This window comes from Archocentrus centrarchus, chromosome 16 (assembly GCF_007364275.1).
Source record: "Archocentrus centrarchus isolate MPI-CPG fArcCen1 chromosome 16, fArcCen1, whole genome shotgun sequence".
In the NCBI taxonomy this organism is placed as follows: Eukaryota; Metazoa; Chordata; class Actinopteri; order Cichliformes; family Cichlidae; genus Archocentrus; species Archocentrus centrarchus.
The window spans coordinates 35119269-35142651 of NC_044361.1; the positions used below are offsets into that span (position 1 = coordinate 35119269).

At 41.0% G+C, this 23383-nt stretch overlaps 1 protein-coding gene across 2 annotated transcripts in view; it reads right to left on the minus strand.

The window, feature by feature from the left end:
* The window catches only part of LOC115794146 (collagen alpha-6(VI) chain-like), a 52896-nt gene that overhangs the window by 16040 nt on the left and 13473 nt on the right, over positions 1 to 23383 (minus strand). For both annotated transcript variants that reach the window (XM_030749467.1, XM_030749466.1), the window contains exons 6-30: positions 21462 to 22022; positions 17409 to 17966; positions 16495 to 17073; positions 14608 to 15168; positions 13515 to 13852; positions 12245 to 12323; positions 11083 to 11225; positions 10255 to 10347; positions 10002 to 10055; positions 9783 to 9854; positions 9224 to 9250; positions 9061 to 9105; positions 7697 to 7750; positions 7380 to 7442; positions 5379 to 5444; positions 5144 to 5197; positions 5000 to 5035; positions 4851 to 4913; positions 3713 to 3775; positions 3258 to 3320; positions 2326 to 2388; positions 2184 to 2234; positions 452 to 487; positions 262 to 324; positions 118 to 180 (exon numbers count right to left, since the gene is read on the minus strand). In XM_030749467.1, coding sequence (XP_030605327.1) covers positions 118 to 180; positions 262 to 324; positions 452 to 487; positions 2184 to 2234; positions 2326 to 2388; positions 3258 to 3320; positions 3713 to 3775; positions 4851 to 4913; positions 5000 to 5035; positions 5144 to 5197; positions 5379 to 5444; positions 7380 to 7442; positions 7697 to 7750; positions 9061 to 9105; positions 9224 to 9250; positions 9783 to 9854; positions 10002 to 10055; positions 10255 to 10347; positions 11083 to 11225; positions 12245 to 12323; positions 13515 to 13852; positions 14608 to 15168; positions 16495 to 17073; positions 17409 to 17966; positions 21462 to 22022 — 3848 coding nt within the window. The remainder of the gene's footprint in view (positions 1 to 117; positions 181 to 261; positions 325 to 451; positions 488 to 2183; positions 2235 to 2325; positions 2389 to 3257; positions 3321 to 3712; positions 3776 to 4850; positions 4914 to 4999; positions 5036 to 5143; positions 5198 to 5378; positions 5445 to 7379; positions 7443 to 7696; positions 7751 to 9060; positions 9106 to 9223; positions 9251 to 9782; positions 9855 to 10001; positions 10056 to 10254; positions 10348 to 11082; positions 11226 to 12244; positions 12324 to 13514; positions 13853 to 14607; positions 15169 to 16494; positions 17074 to 17408; positions 17967 to 21461; positions 22023 to 23383) is intronic.

The following is a 23383-nucleotide window of genomic DNA, read 5'->3' on the forward strand; positions in this document are numbered from 1 at the left end:
TCTGTGGAGATGGGGTGTACCGTGGAGCCAGTGGTGTGAAGCTACCATCACAGCTTGTGTGATTATGAGTCTGAATCAGTGTTTGTGTTTTCAAAAGGTGATGAAGTTTGAACTCACTTTGTGTCCTGGATGTCCTGGATCTCCAGACACACCTGATTCTCCTGACACACCTGAGTTCCCCTGTATCAATCCCACACAAATTACAGTTGAATGAAAAGTTTTGGTTTAACAAAGAAAATTTTTAAATAGTACAAACCTCACCCCTCGACCTTGGTTCCCTTTGGGTCCTGGATACCCCTTGGGTCCCTGCAGACCTTCCTCACCCTAAACACAAGAAAAAACAAACAAAACCAAGCTGTGACTCAACCACTTTGGACTGAAACAAGCTTCTTGCTCTTCTTGTCATTGATGTAATGTTGGGTAGCCTCAAGAGATCTCTGGATGGACTCACCGGTAAACCAGGGTAACCAGGAAAACCAGGATCTCCCTGCACAGAGAAAGGAAAAAGCAATGATTTCACAATGCCAACATGTTCAACCACATGTTTAGGTCTGCATGTGTTTTGTGGACTCGGAGAAGCAATCGCCCACATCTGTCTGAGCATCCTGTTTGGGGTGCACTGGGACTGCTGGGATGTTGTTACAGGCCATCTGGTGCCTGTACGACCATAGCGAGAGCTCGGTCCACATTGTCAGCAGTAATTCTGACTTGTTCCTGGTGAGGCCTGCAGTTCACCGGGGCTGCCCTTTGTCATGATCCTGTTTATAATGTTTATGGACATGTTGGAGAGATTATCTCTCTCAGCTGACTTTAGTGTACCACCAGATGAGCTGGAGGAGGCGGCTGGGGAGAGGCAGACCTGAGCACTTCTCAACAAACTGTCATCAACAGTTATGAGGTTTGGCCAGGAACAGCCTGAATTAACCTAACCCAACTAACTGCATGTCTTTGGACCTGGAGAAAACCCACACAAGCACAGGGAGAACATGCAAACTCCATACAGAAAGGTCCAGAACAACGTAGATTCGAACCAGGACCATCTTGCTGTGAGGCAACAGTGCTAACCACCGTGCTGCCTATTATTATTATTATTATTATTATTGACATAGAGACTGAATGGGCTGTGTATAAGTTCATGTTCAACCTAAGGACTTGCTAGAGAGACTGATGGTGACTTTCTGGTATCGGTAGCCTGAGAGTCTCCAGAAGCATGTAATGGGTTTTGAAGGACTGAAAGGGCTGCAGTGTATGGCAGCTGCAAAAGCAAAAGGTGGGGGAGGAGTTCAAGGTGGAGAACTTTCATCTGGCCTCAAGGAAGTTCTTCCAAGCCATTCACTGACTTGGGTAAGGAAAGCAGGGCTTAGCTACAGCCGTGTTCAGTCAGGGAGAACTGCCAGCCAGGAGTGCTGATATTGTTAGGGGGGTGGAAAGAGCGCTTTGAGGAACAGTCTGTCTCTGTAGAGGAGGTAGAGGCTGAAGACTCAGAGGAACAGTTGTGAAAGGCAAAGCTTTTAATTTACAAGTCCATCTATGTTCCAGCTCTCACCTATGGTCATACGAGTACAGTCACAATTACATGTGGCAGAAATTGGTGTCCTCTGTTGGGGGGCTGGGCACAGCCTTAGAGATATGCTGAGAGGCTCAGACATCTGGTGGGATGTTTGAGTAGAACTGCTCTCCCTTTGTGTTGGAAGGAGCCAATGGAGTTGATCCAGGTATTTGTTTAGGATGCCTCCTAGGTACTTCCCTTTGGAGGTTTTCTGGGCCTGGGAATACATGTCCCAACTAGAAAGTATTGTTGGGGAGAAGGGCATCTGGAATACGCTGTTTAGCCTCCTGCCACAACAACATGACTTTGGATAAGTACAAGACGATGGCTAGCTGGATGCTAGACATAGATCATAGCAGCCTAAATTTCTGACAGTGTGAATAGTGACACAGCTGTGAGATCTGTATGTGTAAAAAGGGTGAAAACAGTGGCATTATGTATCAGTTTAACCGATTCAAACTGATTTTATATTTTCTGAAGTCTTTAAGTAGTGAATATCTATTTTAAATGCAGCCACCCATAAACAACCTTTAACACCAACCGTATCACCAACAACAGTTTCATAATCTAAGTCTGAAACAACCAATCATTCATATTTTCTTTGACTTTGTTAAGTTGTAAAGAGTGGCTCTACTTTAGCGCCTTTGGGTCCTGTGGGTCCAAATCCGTCTCTGCCATCCAGACCCTGAACACAGACAGATATAGAAGAAGTGCATATGTAAGATATAGAGTTCATCATAAATATATATAAACTTTGTACATGTTCAGCTCCCTACCGGCATTCCTCTAGGTCCCTGTGATCCAGAATCACCCTTTACACCTGGATCTCCTGGTTGGCCCTTCAACAACAACAACAAAAAGAAAACTTCCATCACCCAAACCTTGTGAATTTATTTTTGAGAAGATTTCTGGGGAAAACTGGATTTTACTAGGATCCAGTTACGGGCATCCCACTTTGGATGGAGCAGCTCTCATTCCTTTGGCTAAACTTATTTGGGATTTCTCCCATATTGGCTTCTCTTCATTGGCTCCCTGTTAAATCTAGAATAGAATTTAAATTCCTTCACCTCACCTACAAGGTCTTGAATAATCAGGCCCCATCTTATCTCAAAGACCTCATAGTCCCATATCACCCCAACAGAGCACTTCACTCTCAGACTGCTGGCTTACTTGTGGTTCCTCGGATACTTAAGAGTAGAATGGGAGGCAGAGCCTTCAGCTTTCAGGCGCCTCTTCTGTGGAACCAGCTTCCAGCTTGGATTCAGGAGACAGACACCCTCTCTATTTTTAAGATTAGGCTTAAAACTTTTCTTTTTGATCAAGCTTATAGTAAAAACAAAATCCTGCAGAGAACAGAGCTGCAGTTCAGAAAGATATCAGATTTGGAAGTGAATTAAGTAATACTGTCTCTGAGATCACACTGACTGACAGACCCAGTTACATAATCACAATTATATTACCTATTATCGTGATCCCTTTTATATTCTATGTGAAGCACAAGTGTGAATCTACAATATTTCAGAAACAAGCACTGCTATTTTGTTCTGGTCCTGCAACCAGAGTCTGTACTAAAGGGTTAATATGTGTGATATTGAACTGGGAATTTTGCATACAGGGAATGCTCCAGATAGCACAAATCCTTTTCACGTCTATCAAAATACTATCAGAGCTCAATCTCTGGCATTTCACAGGAAGTGATGTCACACACCTTCTGTCCATTAGGGCCACGACTTCCAGGTGGCCCCGGGTCTCCAACTAATCCATGTTCACCCTGCAGGAGGAGCAGAACTGTGACTGTTTATTCATATCATACAAAGGTCAGTAATACTGTTTATATCATGATTATTGACAATACTTATTTCTGATACATCAGAACAGGTATGAACTCTGTGCACCATAAAAATAGAAAATAAATAGAAAATGAAAACATTTGCATTTGAAGGGAATGGAATTCTTAAAAGACTCATAAGATTCATGCTAACTTTCAAGAATTTCATAATTTTTGGAAAAAATAAAGTAAATCTTTTTGACTTACACATGAAGTTTGTATTTTTCTCATACAAAATAATGTTCACTGCATTAGAAATACTCATAAGGGGCCACAATGAGCCACAGCATCAGTCAAAATCAGCTTATCAGTCACAGCTGAGGGGATGCACTCACCTGAGGTCCGGGGAATCCAGGCGTTCCTTTGGGTCCACGTGCCCCACCGTTCCCTCTGCCTCCCTGCAGGGTCACCACAGTTTGATGGCTAGTGATTATTAATGCCTAACTCAGTGTCTATTCTTGTAATTATTTATTGTAATTATTTATGATTTATGAAGCATCTTTCTAAACCAGAACGTGCTTCACAAAAAGTGTTAAATACATAATGTTGGGTCCGTACATTTTTGGACAATGACGCTTTTGTAATTTTGCATCCTCTGCCTTCACCACAATCAAGTCATCAAAATGTGACTGAAGTGCAGCCTTTCAGCATTAATTCAAGGGGTTTATCAAAGCTTTTGTATTAAGTGTTCAGGGATTCCAGGCACTGCTGGCTCATTATCATCTGCTCTGTGAAGCTGGGTCTGATCAGTTTGCAGCAGTTGTCTGAATGTGAGCAGAGAGTACTGTCCTGTACACTTCCAGCTCCTCCTGCTGCTTCTACCAGCAGCCACATCATCCATTAACACCAGTGATCCAGCTCCACGTGAATTAAAGCTAAAAGTCTGCACTTTGATTGTTTGATTTAAAATTCACTGCGGTGCTGTACAGAGGGAAAAATGCAGAAAACTGTTTCTTTGTCCAAAAACATATGGTCCTAACTGCAAAATGAGACTCTAAAGATAGGAAAGAGCATGAAAACACGAGAGATAAATAAGAGAGTAACCCATAACAATAACATTAAGCAGAAGTGGCATTTCATGGTCTTTGTTCCAAGTTTCAGAGACAGATGACTCTTTTCAAAACAGCTCCAGTGAATTTCTCTGGAACTTTCGATATCAGCCAAGCCCCACCTCCATCTTCCAAATACAACTTTCACAACACTGTAATCGGAGTGAAACCGACCCCATCATTCATGGTCCTTGGTCAGTTCTCCCAACTCAGCCAAAAACAATACCAAAGGGTTGAATGAGTGCAGCTGGTTTACACAAGCCTTTCAGTGTTTGCCCCTTGATGGAAACAGGCAAATTTTTACAAGAAGAGCAAAAACGTGGTTAAAGACAGAAGACTATAATATCCACAGGGACAAGATTAGGAATGTGGAACCAGTGAGAGTGGGCATTCAGTCCTGACAGACACAGAGCTTAACTCTCACCTGTGGACCGGCGGGACCTGGAATACCTGAAGGTCCTCGGGTTCCTTTATCACCTGGTGACCCCTGCAAAATGAGAGTCAGATATCTGTGTATAATCACAGATACACTGTAAAAACATGGCTTTAATGTTGACTGATATCTTCTCCTACCTTCTCACCACTGGGGCCTCTTCTCCCATTAGGACCCTGCACAAGAGAAAAAAATATTGTGGTCGTTTTAATCAATACATGTAGAAGCAGTTTGCTTTTTTCACTACTTAAAATGAACCTTTTAATTAAAGCCAACAGTCTCACCAGGTTTCCACCAGTTCCACTGTCACCTCCATATCCATCTTGACCAGGATCACCCTGTGGATTAAAACACATTGTGATTAGTACTCCTTCCATCCATCCATCCATCCATTGATCCATCCATCCATTGATCCATCCATCCATCCATTGATCCATCCATCCATCCAAACCACTTATTCAGGCTGGCGTGGGGATTTGTTTGACTCTTTGCTAGATACAGAGAATAGCTGTTCCTTACTGGTCTCCCTGGGCTGCCGGGGTCTCCTTTGGGTCCTGGGCTGGTGTTGTCGACACCTGGGGTGCCCTGTCAGACAAAAACACACATCCAGAGTTACTGTTTGTGTTCCTGAAGTGGACCTTCCAGCTGTTTCCCAGCTGTTGGGCTTTCTAATAGAAGAAAGAGCTGATATTACATTTTTAATTTACATTAAAGACATTTAATGGTTGATACTGAGATACTGCGAGCTCTGCCAAAAGGAAAACTGATGGTGGGTGGGGCAGGAAGGGTGGGGGTGGGGGTGGGGGGGGGGGGTCAACCCGCTTTCTTGGGACAGTTTGTTTAGTACTTTTCTCTACGGGTCACAAAAGGATTTTCCTGAGAACTCTGTCCAAGCGTATGTTTTAAAAATTTGTCAGTATCCAGTGTTTTATGGTTCTCAGGTTCTCAGTGAATATTCAGAGTTAATAAAGCCACAAATTAGACATTTCTGCTTAGTCAGTCTGAAAGAGTACAACTGACAGTGAGACAGTGTTTTTGTCTCTGTAAACCACCACAAAGGACTCTGAAGCAATCAAGCTGTGATTAAAGAGCTTTAAAACAATATTTTTAACTGAATTGTTGCATGAACTGACGTAACCAGCAGACCTGAATTATAAGTATTATAAATCATAATTTTTCAGATTGTTACTTCATCAAACTTCTTATGAAAATGGATGAAATTGGTGAAAGAAAGAAAGAGAACGAAAGAAAGAACGAAAGAATGAACGAAAGAAAGAACGAAAGAAAGAACGAAAGAAATGGAACCACTGCGTTTGTGAAAGATGTCACGCTCAAAGTGCACATATCACTTTAAGTTCTCAGTAAATTTTCCTCAGGCATCTGAATTTGTGTTCTTTAGGTTAAACTTGAACATGGAATGTGAATAAAGGCATTTAAGTGTTATTTAGAGAGAGCCTGGTCTACATATACAGTCATGCTAAAATGTTTACACAGGGCTCTCTGGCCATCAACGTCCAAGCAAATTCCCCCCAAACTCAGATCGTGCAACGCTCAGTGAAACTGCAAAAGCCCGAGAGCTCCATCCCATACTCCACAGGCCTCAGCTGTTAAAGGTTAAAGTTCATGACAGCACAATTAGAAAAAGTGGTGTGGTGGTTAGTGATGTTGCCTCACAGCAAGATGGTCCTGGTCTGAATCCATGAGCTGGCCTTGGTGTTAGTTTAACTGGTGATTTTAAACTGCCCATAGATACAAATGTTATCTGTCTCTATGTGTTAGCCCTCCAGGGTTCACCCTGAACAGGTTGCCAGGTCTCGCTCTATGATAGCTGGGAAAGCCCCCCCCCCCCCAAAAGGAAAAAACACCCTGATGGGATAAGTGGAAGAAAATGGATGGAAGGAAACCTCTTCTTTCTAAAAAGAAGATAGCAGCTGTGCTTTGGACAGGTGAGACCAAAGTGGAGACGTTTGTCTCTGACTGCAGAGAGGCAGGACAGACTTCAGTGCTTTCACTCAAATAAAAAAATAAAGTTATTAAGTGTCACGCTCTGCCAGTTGCTGTCATATTCATGCATTTAAAACAGATTCTAGTGATTTAAACTGAATTCAGAATCCACTGTTATGGTTTCAAAATGGTGTGAGTGACTCTTTGTTGGCTGGTTGAGGGTTTTAGGTTGTCCAAACTCTGAGAAAAGGCCGTTTGGGACGTGAGTTTTACATTTCATGTGCAATTCTGTTTCTCAGTGAGGCCCTTAGAGAAAATAAGATGGACCCCATTCTGTTCTAATGTAGAGGTTTCCCACTTCAGTGTAGCATTCATCATCTGAGGTCAGACAGAGCCCGGAGAACAGAACATGTGTAACTGTTCAAATATTTACAGTCTGGCATGTAATTCAAAATTAATGCTTGCTGCATCACTGCCTGAACAAAGAGGAGGAGGAGGAGGAGGAGGAGGAGGAGGAGGAGCGCGAGGAAGAAAACACTTTCAACTGTTGACTTTTCTGAAATCACTGAAACTCACCGGATCTCCTCTCAGTCCCCGCTGTCCTTTCAGCCCCGGCTCGCCGCTGGTTCCCGGGATACCCTGAGAATTACATGTCAATCACCTTACCCGAGGTCAGAGGTCAACATCTCAGAGCTTCACTTTTGTGAGCTGAAAGCAAACCGCTTACTTGCAAAAAAATACCACAATTAAAAACACAGAAATGACACAAAGATTCTCTGCAGAGACAACAGTGAAAATGAAACATGCAAATGATTTCATAACGTAACAAAGATCAGAGCTGATGAACCAGAATCCAGGAAAAGATTCAGAGCTTTCAGTGTTTTCGTGTTTACTGGGTTTCCGGGGTCTCCTCGCTCTCCTTTCAGTCCATCCAGTCCCGTCTCGCCCTGCAGACAAATTCAGAAGCACAGATCATCTCCTGCTCTTCATGGTGTCTCCACCTCACCTCCACCTTTACCTGCTTTCCTGCTCCCACAGTGATGTGAGACAGGAAATTAGATTTTCTGACTACAGCATTTTACATCCATTTTAACACATTATTGGAGTTTATTATGCAAGAAAAGTTCCATAGTACAGAAAGAACAAGAAAATATGTGCAAATATGAGAGCAAGAAACATAAATCATTAACATTTTTACATTTATTCATTCATTGTTTATCCTACAGATGCATATTTGCATTCAGATTATTAATCTAATTAATTAACTGTAACATAATGTTTTATTAATTCTTTGTATTCCATATAAAGAGTCTTCTTGTTGACCATAGACCCCGAGTTGAAAATAAATATTTTAAGAAATCAATTCATTTATAAACCAGACCAAAAAAAATTAAAATGCTTTTAAAATGCTGACCTCTCTGTCTCTCATATATATATATATAAATATATAAATATGAATGAGAGAGAGAGAGACAGGAGGTAAATCAGCTGGTTTCAGAAGGAGGATGAGAGGCTGCGTAAAGAACCAGTATCAGAAAAATCAGGAAGCTCTGCAACTGTGAATCAAGCAAAGCTGCTCAAGCTGAGAGAAGAAAGCACAGAGATGGAAAAGAGCTGAAGTCTTCAAATTAAGAATGAGTCTGTGTGCATGAGCGGGTTTTGCCTGAAGCCAACTGAATGACAGAGCGAGTCACAGTATGAGGGTTCATGGTGTTTATAAAGCAAAACATTACATATGGCTTTAAGATTAGGCTTAAAACTTTCCTTTTTGATCAAGCCCATAGTTAGGGCTGGGTCAGGTGACCCTGAACCCTCCCTTATACATGCTGCTATAGGCCTAGGCTGCTGGGGGGCTCCCATAATGCACTGTTTCTTTTCATTCACCTTATTTACTTTGTTTATACTCCACTCTGCATTTAATCATTCATTGTTATTAATCTCTGGCTCTCTTCCACAGCATGTCTTTTTTCTCTCCCCTCAGCCCCAACCAGTCACAGCAGATGACCCCCCCTCCCTGAGCCTGGTTCTGCTGGAGGTTTCTTCCTGTTAAAAGGGAGATTTTCCTTTCCACTGTCACCAAGTGCTGCTCATAGGGGGTCGTTTTGATTGTTGGTTTTCTCTGTATTATTGTAGGGTCTTTACCCACAATACAAAGCGCCTTGAGGCGACTGTTTGTTGTGATTTGACGCTATATAAATAAAATCGAATTGAATTGAATGGCTTCAGTTCATATAATCACTATACAGACTGTTCGTACCTGCTCTCCATCTACTCCATCCAGTCCATCCTCTCCGTTCTCGCCCTGCAGCATTGAAGGAGAATCAGCTGTCACATCTCACTGCTTCATCTAAACATCAAGATTTGCTCGTCCAAACATTCTTCAGTAAATGCAGCGCCTCATGCAGACCGCAGTCACTCACCCTGCTGCCTGAGACCCCTCGGTAGCCCTGCAGATACAAACAGCAGGATTTACTGTCACCGGCATCCGAAAGGTTAATGCACTCATGTATATGAATATTGTAAACATTTATTTTTCAGCCTGGCTTTACAGAAACTTTTAAGAATTTGTGTTAGATTAAATGTCAGATTTGTTTGTGTGATTTTTATAATCAATTATTTTCATGTCGACAAACAAACTGAAATTAAAGACAGTAACTTCCTGCAGTTTAACATGAAAACCAAACCAGATCTGCATTAACTGCATCTGCTTATCCTTATCAGTGACTACAGCAGTAGATTAATTCTTCCCTGTTTGGAAAAGCTGTTTTAAAACTATAATAACTGTAAATTAAACATGGTCTGTGTTAATCAGAATTAAAATGAATGTTGTATATCATATGTTCAATGCCACCTTTTCCTCGCAGTGCAGCTCAGAGCTGCATCACAAACACAACAAAAATTTCAGTGCCTGTTTATGTAATAATTAATCAATTTTCAGGACTGCCTGTCTCCTCTCCATGATACTGAAATGTACTGTACCTTCTGTCCTCTGGCTCCAGGACAGCCCTCGATCCCCTGAGGTCCACTCGGTCCAGGAGGCCCTCGATCGCCCTGCAACAAGAAAAAGGAAGCTGAGGAGAGCAAGCACATCTTTCCACCTCTATCTTAAGTTTTCTTTTAGCCAACTCTCTCTCTCTCTCATCGTGACCAAAGATGGTATGAAATTGATTTGGATGAACTGAATAAAGAGGCACACACCATGACTCCCTCATCTCCTGGGAAACCCGGCTGGCCCCTCTCTCCAGGCTCACCCTGTTTATAACACACAAATGCAGAAACATCCACAGAAATGTTCAGAAGGGTCAGGATAAAGTCACTGTGACCACTTAATGTCTGTATGAATCTGCATCTGAACAGCATGAGCAATAAGGATTACAGAGCCTCTCTGTTGCTGGTACGCTGTGCCAAACAGTCCTCACATCAAAAAAAAAGGTTTGTGTTTTACACTCACCTTTTCTCCCGGTGTTCCTGGAGGACCTTGGATGCCTTCGTGTCCTGAACATTTGCAATTCACGTTGCAACATTCCCGATCGGCCACAGTGCTCTGCAGAATCAAAGAGCAAATATAAACTTCCAATATCATTACTATATAATAACCAGCCACAAACAGCCATGGGTACCTAAACCTGCAGTTCCTCTGCAGTCCAGCAGAGGCGCCAGCAGTGACTCCATAGACTCCCATGTTAAAATGTCCAACTTTACAGCAGAAATAAGCACGTTTACAGCCTGACACAGAAACTGTTTTGTAGCTCACCTGTTTGTATTAAAGCTTAGTTATTAGGGGTGTGGCCTCTAATGACCGACAGGTAGATGGCGAGCACTAACATTCAGTATTGAAAATTTGAGGACTCCTGCGATGTCTAGAGACCTACAGCCATGTCCAGCTATGATGTCACCAAGTTTTTTTCCTCAGTTCAATTTTTATTTATATAGCACCAATTCACAACAAATGAGCTTCATATTGTAGGATGAAGATCTAACAAATTTTTCAAAATAGGAGAGTAAAAATTTGTGCAAAGCAACATGTAATGCTCTTAATGGCTTTTACTTTGAAAAGATTCAACAGGAATTTTGAAATGTTGTGACCCCTATCTTTTCTATTGGCCATTAGAGCAAAGATGCTACACTGCAAATCAGATACATCATATGAAAATATCATGGACTGCACTCATTTCTAATCCCTTAACTCATCTACAGCAAGATAAAAGAAAAATCTCTTAATTTGCCAGCTAGAAAAGGTACAAATAGACTTTGCTCAGGAGTAACCTGACCCACTTACAATCTGTTGGAGGAGAGAGCTGCCGATGTTCAGCATGCTGATTCTGAGAGGTTGCAAGTATCCGAACCCGCGACCAAACTCCACCATCTGCAGCTGAGTGGGGTCGGCACCCTTCAGAGCCACGGCTATCAGAGCGTTGACTCCTGCAGGCAATCAGAGCAACAGACTGGAACAGAATGGCTCCATATGTTTCTCCACAAACACAGTGTATGTCCAAAACAAACAAACAAACAAACAAACAAACAAACAAACAAACAAACAAACAAACAAACAAACACCACTGGCGTTTACAGAAAGTCATATGAAACTGGACATCAGTTCTGGACTGTAATCTTGAAGTAAAACCTTATATCACATAGTACTACATATGACAGTAGAGGAAGAAAGTATTTAAAAGTTGTGATACAGGCTGTAACTGCTTAAAGCAGTTCACCCTCCAAACATGTTTAATCCTAAAAATTTGCTTTATGATTGATTTATATTTAGAAAGCAGGCAAAAGGACTGCTGTGAAGTCCTTGTGCAGGACATTGGAAAATGAATCATGTATATTTCACTATTAGTACTTTCCAACACAGCAGGTCTCTGTTACAGCCTAAAGAAAACTAATTTAAAAAGTTAAAATGTTTTTTTAGGCCAAGTCAAGAGTCCAATAGCAATCTTTACCTCTTGCTCTTTTTAACCAATACAAATGCTCTGATTCTATTCAAAGATGGGCCAAAATTATGCCATATTCTGGTGTGTTTACATGTTTTCGGACAAACATAAGACATAAATCCTAAACCCCTGGTTAAACGTCCAGTAAGACACCTATGTCTATGTCAGCTACCAGTAACTGAGTGTTGACCATTTCTGTCAGTACTGTTCCATATCTGAAAAAATTCATACAGTTCCATATGTATGCCACCATCACCACCAGTAATTAAGCAATAACTGCCTACTATGAAGTAAGAAATAATTGCTCTTCAATGGGCTCTTAATATTCTAAGTATGTGAGGTCTGCAGGAAAGTTGGAAAAAACAGAAAAAAGTAGTAAAGCTTTAAATATAAGAACAAAAGAATTACATAATGAGCAAAGGCAAACTAAAGAAGACAGAATGGAAAAGTTGGAAGCGAGGAATCGAATGAATGAAGAGGAACTGGAAAGTAACTGCCAGTTTGTACCAGACTTTTGCAGCAGCTCAGATTCATGTTCCAGTTTCATCGCATCTTCATTGAGACCATCAGAGAAGATCAGCAGCACCTGATGGAGAATCGTATCAGACAGTTTGATATGGATGACTTTATGTCAAAAGGCAACCTTCAGTGCTAAACCAGCCTATGTAAAAGAACCAAAATCATTTATTTTATTCCAAATTTAGGATGTTTAATTTTAAAGCAGATTGGTTCTTGGTGGTGGCAAATATCCAAGGCCACGTCCATCTTTTATGTAGAGCCTTGACTTTTCATCTTGCAACATCACCAGCTAATAGTTTCAATCTGTGGCCAAACACCAGAAAAACAGCAGCAGCGCAGTTTACATTTTTATTAGATAATAAATTTTATCATGCTAACAAATAGTTGTATATTAGACCTCAGTCACACATGCCTAGAGACTCATCGGTGACCTCCCAGAAACCTCTGGTTGGTAGGGAGAAATATGCAGTCCCCAACTGGGTCCGAATGGTTGCTCAAATTGTTGGCTATTGCTGGATGAAATCAGTCACAAAAAGAGTGCTGCACCAAAGACCTCCATGAGATTACTGTGGTCACTAGCAGATTGCCGTGCCACCAACGCTGACATGTCTGCAAACACTCACCATTTTGATCTCCAAGCTGCATGATACTTGAAAAAATGTGATGCAAACTAGCTGTGCCTTACCATCACAAACAACAGATTTCAAAAAGTGCAACTTTAAATGCAAACAGTCTCCATTTCCAGATTGTGTTGCACTTTTTCACAATTTCACTCTTGCTTGCTGAGTAGTTTGCAAGTATTTGCAGACAATTCTGTGGAAATGATTGGCAACTACAGCAATCTGCTAGAAACCAAAGAAATACCTCTTTGCAACCATTTTTGCACTAGTAACTGCCAACAACCTCCAGAAACCACTCACCAACCGGTTGCAGAATCCAGAGTTCTTACTTGTAACCCGGTGGTTGCCACAGGTCACTGACTGGTCTCTAGGCCAGCATGAGTGGGGCTTTAACAACTGATTTTATAGTGACTGACCACAACCTACAGCAAAGCATTCACAACTGGTCAGGGATGACACATTTTCCCCTTGTGACCCCTTGGTTACCAAATGATGGTCAACTGGTCTCTAGACCTGTGTGACTAAAGCTTTAGTAAGCTAAAGCATCGAGTGTAGCCACATAATAACTAAGCATTTCCCACCCTAATACAATTTCCTGATGAAAACTCAAAGATTCTGAAAGTTTAAACATGCCTCACCTTGACATTAGCTGTAGACTTGGCTTTGAACCTGTCCTTGAAGAAGTTCAACAGGGCAGAGTTAAAGTAGGTAGGTTGCGACAACCCCAAGGTCAATACTTTCTTCAATACATCCTTATTGACAGCTTCAAAGTTTGTGTCGTACAATGCGCTTCCATCGTGATCTACCAAATGGAAGGCGATTTTGGTCTGGACTGGGGTGCTTTCAACACAGCACAAGTCGTTCACTGATGAAATGTAATGGACAATCTCCTCCAGGTGGGGAATGTGGCCACTGATCTCAGCGAGTCCATTTCTGTCAGTAATATCGAATCCTACTGCGATGTCAATGCTGCAATCTGAAGCATAGGGAAATGTGAATTTACCACATGATAGTTAAAGACAGAAAGGAACATATGGAAAAGAGCAGTAGCCAGATAAAGAGACAAAGTAGCTCTTCAACACGGTAGGTGAATGATTATTTCACAAGATGGTTAACCAATCAGCATTAGCCTACAAGGGTAATGGTGCTGGTGCTAGCATGTGCACTACTAATGTTCTAGTCCCAGCAACACATGACAAAATCATCATAGGCGCTTTCAGCGTGGCAGAACGTCTTCATAGTCCTCTGCCAGAACTGGAACCACTGTCATTGTTCAAACTCAGTTTTGGAGGTCTTTTTTGATTCCTCCTATGGAGCAGGTATTGTAACTAAGTCTGAAATTGCAGCACATTGTTGCACTGACAACTGGCTTTAACACCCCCCCCCCCCCCCCCCCCCCCCCAATAACACTATATACAATTCTACAATCCACAAATTAGCTGTGCCACAGCTCTGATCAAGTTCATCCACCACACATGGAGCAATAGAGAGGAAAAAAAGCTGTTACGTCGCTTTTACCATAAGTGGATTGAGTGCACACAATAAAAAAACTTGGAATGGATGTAGGTGTTGGGACATTGACCCAGTAGGTACCTTTTTGGTCAAAAAGTGGCTAATGTTATAAACAGAACTTCTCTTTGCGATTGTTCTTTTATTTAAGCAATTAGTCCAATATTTTCCTCATTTGACTAAGAAATTAGTAAGGAAGTGCATCTCCTTTTTCCAACTTACCAACTTCAGGAGGTTGAGAAATGCAGATATCATCGATGATCTTTCTCTTAATATTTCCCAAGCTATTGAAGTTCTGGACTTCAAACACCTTCTCTGGTGTGCCAGTGATCTGCAGGAGCTGTAGGTAATAGATGTCACCAACAGCGATGGCAAGTATTGAAACCCCCATATCCCTGAGCTGTTTTGCCGCATCTTCCACATCATCATGAGAATCACCATCTGTTACCAACACCAGGGTCTTGGGAACTCCTCTGCGTCCTCCCCCTGATTCATCAAAGTATTTCCTGATATGACTCAAAGCCTTTCCAATATAGGTGTCTCCACCATTATGTTCCAAGTTACGGATGTGTCTGATCATGGCCTCCTTGTTGTAGTACTTTTTAAGGTAAAATTCATCTTGAGGATTATCACTGAACTGTGCAAGTCCGACACGCACAAACTTTTCACTAACTTCAAAGGTGTTCACCACATCTGCTGTGAAGTTTATCATAATTTTATGATCTCCTGGGGTGATGCTGCTCGAGTAATCGAGCAGGAAGACCAAGTCTGTCTGATCACAATCTGCCAAAGAATAGAGGAAGACATTTGTCCTTATTAATAACAAACAACTGTGCTGAGAAATGATCACTGTATAGCACAGTTAAGCCTTTATTATTTCAACCATCCAAAAATTTAATGATTTTTTTTTTGTTTTATTTTATTTTTGGTAATTGTGTCATTTCTGAAATTCTCAGTCTATTTAGGGACCAGAGAAAATTAACAACTTTAACAATAATAGCTGGCACGAGATGGACAGGTCACCAGCTCATCACAAACAGTCAAACATCCATTCACTCTCACATTCACATTTGTGGTCAATTTAGAATTGCCAGTTAACCTTACATGCATGTCACAGACAGAAATACCCAAGCAGGCTGGCAGGATTAAACCCAGAACCTTCTTGCTGTGAGGCAACAGTACTAACCACCGGTGCTGCCAGATATGCAGTTTTCTTTGTGGATTTCTTTTTTTTTCTTCTTTTCTTTTCTGCCAATGCTAATGCCAATTTTCCTTCAGAGGATAGACAGGATGTAATACATTGTAATAAAACACCGGCTATTTAATAATAAACCTTTTTTGGTTGTGTTACCATTTGTGTTACTGTGTTCATCAGCTGCACTTGAGGTGAGCTTTATGGAGTTGGAATTAAAAAAAAATGCTGAACAACAGTAACTTTAACTAAGATAAATTCCCAAACAAAAACATTTTGATGTATCTGTGAGTATGTGAGGATCCACTTGGGTGAGTTTAATGCACATTTTTGTCACCTGATGGTGAACGCAACTCTCACGAAGTAGAAACTCTGCATCCTTCAAGCAGAATCCAAGTAGACTAGAAAAAAGTATAATTGTGGACACACACACACTCAGACCCCTGACAAGTGTCTGAGTGTGTGTGTCCACGACTAAATATTGTGCCTGCCTAAATATGCAGCCTGACAGAACTACTTAAACAACGTTATGATAGATACCACACTCACAGATTACCAACTATAGCATTAACATTAATATTATGATCTAAATAGTTAATAGCTCATTAAATTTCACAATTTGTTTTTAAAAGAAATGACATATTTATTTAGTAGTATTTATTTATTTAGTGTTTTATGGCTTTATGTGTTTGTATGACATCCTACGACTATGTTGAATCACAGTGTTGGTCTATAGTGCAGTGATGTAGCTACATTTCTGAAGTGTCAGGTTGCGGCACGTCGACACAAAATCATACATATTCAATCATGAAGTGCATCTTTATTGAGGATCGCTAGAAATGCGCTGACCAAATAAAAAGAGTTAATGGGTCAGGTCAGAGTTTTGAAGATGAGAGACACATTTTGATGCCTCTTACCTGACTTAGTGGTATTGCAGATGACAGGAGAAACTTCCTTGTACAGAGTTTCTAACTCCTTAAAATTATCCACAAAGAAAACTTTGGATGTGTCGCCACCAGCCATGGTGTCCAGCTCCTCCCTTTTTGCGTCCATCACTCCGATGCTGATGACTGTGATCCCATTTTCCCGCAGTGCATCAGATTCTGCTTTCAGTCCATGAGGGTCGGTCGCTTCTCCATCTGTGATCACCATGAGAATCTGATGCACCTTGAGTTCTCTCCGACCGCCATGTTGAGCATTAAAGAAGTCCAGGGAGTATTTCAAGGCAGCACCTGTGTAGGTGTCTCCTTTTGGTGCTTCCAACTTTTTTACTGCTTCAAGAACTTTTCCTTTGGAGTTCATTTCTTTTAGAGTAAAGCTGGATTTGGCTGTGTTAGAGTAGAGAATGACCCCGAAACGGGTCAGATCCTCACCAACTGTGCTCTGGTCCACTACTGAGGCCATAAATGTTTGCATGCTTTTGAACTCGTCATCATCTATGCTTGTAGAACCGTCCACCAGAAAAATTATATCAGCTTTTTCTGTCTTTTTACAATCTGGATAAAGAAGAAGGAGCCAAGGTTAGCAAAGACAGAGAGGAAAGAGCTATTATTTGTCATGATAAAATAGAAAAAAATAAACCAACGAATCAGATAAATTAAGAATATTTTACCACAACCACAGAAAATCTTTATCATTTAAGGTTCTTTAATGCTAAAGAATTACTTTTATTTTGCCAATTTTATTATATTTTATCAGTCCTTAGGCACGGGCATGAATGGGTTTAATTTGTTAAAACGTGATTTTTGAGATCATTTACTGAATGGCTTAAAACCTCTACAAACTCCTCATTTCATTAATGAAAGTACTTTTTAAACAGTTGAACTCTTACCTCTCTGTGGATCACAGAACTTCAAGGCCAGCTGGCTATCTAGTTCCTTCAGTGCATCAAAGGCATTCTCAATAAAGACCCTTTCTGATGAACCGCTGATCTCCAGCAGCTGCTTCCTGTTTGCCTGATACACTCCAATGGCATAGATCACCACTCCTTTAGCCCTCAGAGCATCAGCTGGGCCTTTGACTTCATCTTGGGATGCACCATCTGTTATAACTACCAAAAACTGCTTTATCTCAGGACGTCCTCCTCTGGCAGCATCAAAATACTGGGAAACCTCAGTGATGGCCCTGCCGGTGCGAGTGCCTTCCTTTATCTGCTCCATTTTATCGATGGCGTTCAGTATTCTGCTCTGGTTGTAGTGTTGCGTGAGGTCAAACTCCAGGTATGGACTGCTGCTGTACTGCATAACACCAATGTGCACCTCATTCTGCCCAACAATGGACTTGCTAATAACAGATGTCATGAAATCTTTCATCTTCTGAAAGTCCTTCTCAGAGATGCTCTCAGAGCTGTCAGTTAAGAAAATTATGTCGCTTGGTATGTCTTTGCAAGCTGTGGATGAAGAACAAATAAATAGAAGTGTAGTTTTCCCAGTTAACTGCTGGACCTACCTAGCCTAGTTGTGAGCATGTGAAAGTTTACCTGCTCCCTCCTCACTCGTTCTTTCAAATTTTATCCTCATTCTGGCCTCTTTTCAAAAGATCTAAGCAGAAATACATTTACACTTTATAGTTGTGTAGGTTGCAACTTTTGCTTAGACAAGGATGATAATATTGGATGTCAGTGTTTCTGGGCAGATACTTTATGAATGGAAATACATATTGCAGTAGGAATGCGAATTAGGACCTCCAAGTCTGAGGCCATGGCTCTCAACTGGAAAAGGATGGAGCTTCCACAGAGTTTAATGTTACAGTCTGTAAAATATCACTGCTAAATGTCAGCAATCAACTGAGTTCTGTTTTCTTACCCCTCCAAATTCAAGTGCATAACGATAGCTACGGTGGTCGCTGTAGGACAAATAACTTTGGCAGCAATTAATCTGTACTGAGTGCAGGGTGTCTGCTGTTTACCTAAGCTGGTGTCCACGTCTATTTAATGTGGAGGAGGCTGCAAAACTTTGTGAACGTTATCCTGAACTTTTCGGTGCTGCCTCTGTTAGCTGCTGTTAGCCAGCGTTAGTGAAACTGTCTATGAGGAGGATCTAACATTGTTGAACTCTGATGCTTAGTGAATAACCTCTCACACGATGTGAGAATGAAATCAATCAGTTTACCAGAGGAAAAGCATGATTTTTAGGACACTTGATCCTAACATTAGCTGACATAATGTGCGCTTCTAACTAGCTGTTGTTGTTTCACCGGCTCCTTATCAGCTGTCTGGGGACGGGAGGGTCGCATGTCTGATCTGCTGACAATAAGTAATTGCAACAATACTGGGCATAAATAGGTATGTTTATGTTAATGGGTCATTTCCATATGTTAGAGGCCTGACTCAGTGTTGCCAACTTAGCAACTTTGTCCCTAGATTTAGTGGTTTTTGAGACCCCTCTAATGCCCCCCCCCCCCCCCAAAAAAAAGCAACTAGCAACAAATTTAGTGACTTTTTCTAGTTTGGAGAGTTTTGGAACCCTGAAATCCTCCGCTGTCGAAATGTTTTGTGTTCATACAAACTTCATACTGCATACGTTCATATGCTTCAGCTTCGCCTGGTCCACAATTGTACCTGGCTATTGGTTTGTACAGTGAGTCACGTGACTTTAATAATGGAAGTGGGTCTGTTTTGTGTCCTGATGCAGCCGGCATCAGGCGGATACGGTCACACCGCAATGAGCGAGTGGGCCCTTTGCTGTGACACATCAGCGCACATATTGAGTTGGCTATCACCCTGCTGACTGAAGGAGGGAATTTTGTTCATTCAGTCTGTTTACATGTTTTATTTGCACAGAGTACTAGCTGTACAGGAGTACACACAGGAAGAAGGCTGGGTTTTTAAAGAATAAATCAGCCTTTTGCTGTTTTTGCTCTGCATCTTTTCTCTTTACATTTTAATAGCACAGCTGTGAGTCTTTTGTTATGGAGGAAAAAGGCAGTAATTTATTTGAAGAGCATTATTATTTAAATATGCCAGTAGTTTATTTTTGAGTAATTCCTCATCTACAGCTGAATGTTAATAAAAGTGCTTGTGTGACATTTGGAACATGTAGCTTTGACACAGAAGTGCCTTTTTATTTAGACCTTTAGGGAAGAAAAAATATAGAGATATATATCGTATATCGCCATTCAGCTAAAAAATATCAAAATATTATTTTTGGTCCATATTGCCCAGCCCTAGTAGTTCTAAACATATTTAGGGTGTTTTTTTTCTCCACGTTTTGTCTCTCCAAAGATGTTATTCCTCTCTCTTACAGCCTCTATTGCAACTACATGCAAATGACCAATTATGCAAATTAGATGATGACGTCATATAGCGACTTCTAGCGACTTTTAGAACAACCAATAGCTACTTTCGTTACTTAGGAGTTGGCAACAGTGCCCTGAATTTAGTTCAGCAGATGAGGCTTGAGGTGAAGAGGAAGAAGATGACATTTTATCGAGATGCTTGTGGTGTTGACTTCTCCCTTTGCATTTTCACTTCCTTGGTGAACGTGACCCCATCTCAGATGATAAATCATAGGCATGATGCTTCACATCTTGAGTCTGAAGGTGCAGACATGAATTCAAATTTGCCTCCACAGCACACAAATGCCTCTGAGTTCTCTTCTCCTCTGCCTTGGTGTATTATGTATGTGATGGTCTCTACATAAAATGCCAGCTTGGCTTCTCAGATCTCCCTTTCCTTTTCCCTCCTCTTTCTTTTAATCCTCCCCCCTGCGCTGTGGTAGCCTGTGTGATGGCTTGTGTGGTGGCCTGGGCGACAGATGTCCCAAACTATAGCTGGTGGTACATCTTAAATTGCTACCTGTTTCATTTACAGGAGCAGGACACCTGCCAATACTTTTCTGAGGCCCAAAACCCCCAAAACAAACAAACACAAAACATAAAATGGAAGTAGGTGGAGCGGTGAGGTCCATTTTGGTGACTGTATTCAAGATGGCAGGGCAACATGGCAGCTTCCACAAACCAGCACCCACACCTATGTATTTTTAATGGATTAATTATAAGTTTATCAGAATGCATCAGTTTGCTTGCATGTACTACTGGTAGGAGGCCGCATGGCAGACCGAGGACCTGCTGGAGAGACTACACCTCTCAGCTGGCCTGGGAACACTTCAGATGAGCTGGAGGAGGTGGCCAGGAGAGGGAGATCTTTGGATAAGCAGAAACAACAGGAAGGACTGCTATATTTTATTTAGCTATCCATCAACATTAGATACTAATGTTAGTTCAGGTGAGGTATTCTTATATAAAGTCAGCTAGCTTCACGGGCTAACATGAATAGTAATTTCCAGATGTAACTCCAGTTCTGTGGGTAGATGTGTAGCTTATTAGTGTGAACCTAATAAAATAGCAGGATTCACCTTTAGTGTTAACTGATGTGGATTAACCCCGACATTCCTGCTTTCAGAGATGTGAATCTGCAGACTGGAGTCCTCTAAAAGTAAGTGGAATACTGTGATCCAGGTTTCTTTCCATTTTCCTTTCCCCTCACCACCCATTTGGTAGAGGTAGATAGCTGCCCCTCCCTCATAGATGATGACTGAATCCAGTTCAGCTTTTTTCTCAGTAATATTTCAGGTCTTTAACTTAAAATATAGGTAAATAGATGACTTGCTTCAAATGAGCACAAAAGAAATCAAATTAAAGAGAAACTGACTACCTGCACAGGTGCTGCTTCAATTTATTTTAAAAACAGAACCACAAACACGGGCAGGAGTGAGAAGGATCTCACTTTATTATAATTTTAAGGATGTGTTCCATGAACACAACACATCCTCTACATCCACTGATGGCCACAGAATCACACTCCAGAAAGTGTGTTTGTTTTCCCCCATTGCTTCTGTGTGTTAGGTGTGAGGTTTAAATCAAAGTTTCATCTAGTTTTACTTACCTTCCTCAGAACAGATGTCTCTGATGATGCTGTCTTTGATGGATTTCAAGGCATCAAAATTACTGACGAAAAATTTTCTCTTTGGATCCCCGGCAATCTCAGTCAGCTGTGTGTCGTTAGAGCCTTTCACCCCGATGGCGTAGGTGATGACACCCAGTGCCCTTAATTCTTCTGCAGGAATTTTAACTTCATCTTGGGATTCTCCGTCAGTGATGACAATCAGGTACTCTGGGACTGTGTAGCCACGACTGTTCTTTGGATTCTTAAAATGTACTTTCATGGATGACAGTGCTCTTCCTGTTTGTGTCCCACCTCCTTGGTGATGTATTCCCTCCACAGCTTTTTCCATTTTCTTAGCATCTGAGTGCTCTGTTAGGTCAAACTGCAGAGAAGGTGAATCTGAATACTTCACCAGACCCATGCGAACATGTTGTGGCCCAATGCGGAAGGTATGAAGAAACTCAATGATGAACTTCTGCATGTCATAGAAATCGTTATTTTCGATGCTCCCTGAGTCATCCATCAGGAAGAAGAAGTCTGCTTGGTCTGTTTGTACACATGCTGGAGGGAAAAAGAAACTACAGGAGTCAGAGGGACGTAGAAATCAACATACAAAGAGTTGGAAATGCTTGAGTAAAGGAAACCAGCATATTTTACAGGCTGCATATGAAGAACTATAACTTAATAATGGATTAGTTTCAGATCTTTCATACCATCTAGTCATTATGGGTGGTGATTTATCATAATTATTGATCCATCAACTGATAGATCCAACAATTCAAGTGACCAGTGTATCCAGCAAATCCACAGGAAAAGTTAAACAGTTCATGAGTGAACTTCATCTTGGCAACAGTTGATGACTACAATATCCAAACATTAAAGAATATTCATTTTTCTCACCAGCTCATCAGTCCTACTCTTGCATCGATTACTTTCATACAAGTAATTCAACTATTTCAGATATTTTAGAGCAAAGGATCCATCCCATCACTATTAGTAACATTTAAATGGAATATAACTAGTCCCGAGAAACAGACCTCTAGATGACATTTCAACTTTTCTTTTTGAATCAAGAATTCAACAGTTTTATTAGAGGTGAGTGGGCATCCTTCCCAGAAATAAATGACTCTCCAAGGACATCTCCAACTCTTGTGGGAAACAGAAAAGCAGCATTAGGAGTGAGAATAATCTCATCTTCAGTGCATAAAAAAGACAAGAAACAAGAAGCTGAATTGGGAAAAATTTTTTTTTTTTTTTTTTTAAATAGTGCAAACTCAGCAGTCAAAACTGAGAACAAATTAAGGAAATATACTCAAGCAATTTTTTTTTACATAGACAGAGACAACAAAATGTAACAAAATGTGCCACAGAAATAAATCAGGTAAATAATTGGTAAACCAAATTAAATAGAATAAAGAAAGAACAAATATCGCCATTACCATTACAGGCTCAGCAGGGAAGCCTACACATTTATATGAAGAAATAAAGTGTTTACGGACTCATCAGAAATAAACCCAAGCCAAGAAGATATCAACTTCTTTCTTAACAGTATTGAATTGCCCCATCTCAGTGAAAATCAAATTTTCATGCTTAATTAATCGCCAGCACCAAATGAGTTTCCTACTGCTCTCAGTTTTTTTGCCTGATGGTTTCCCAGCTGAGTTCTGTAAGCATTTCTGGTCCATATTATCTCCACTCTTCTCCAGAATAATAATCAAAACAAAACAAAAATCATTACTTCCGCCAAGCATGAACACAGATATGATTTCGCTCAATAAAGATCCAACCCCACCTTCAAGGTATTGTCCCATCTCTATCATCAGTGTAAACTTAAAAATTCTAAGTATAGAATGGAAAAGTCATGGAATCCATAATGCACCCAGATCAAGCTGTACATGCAGACTGTTTAATTCACTATTCAT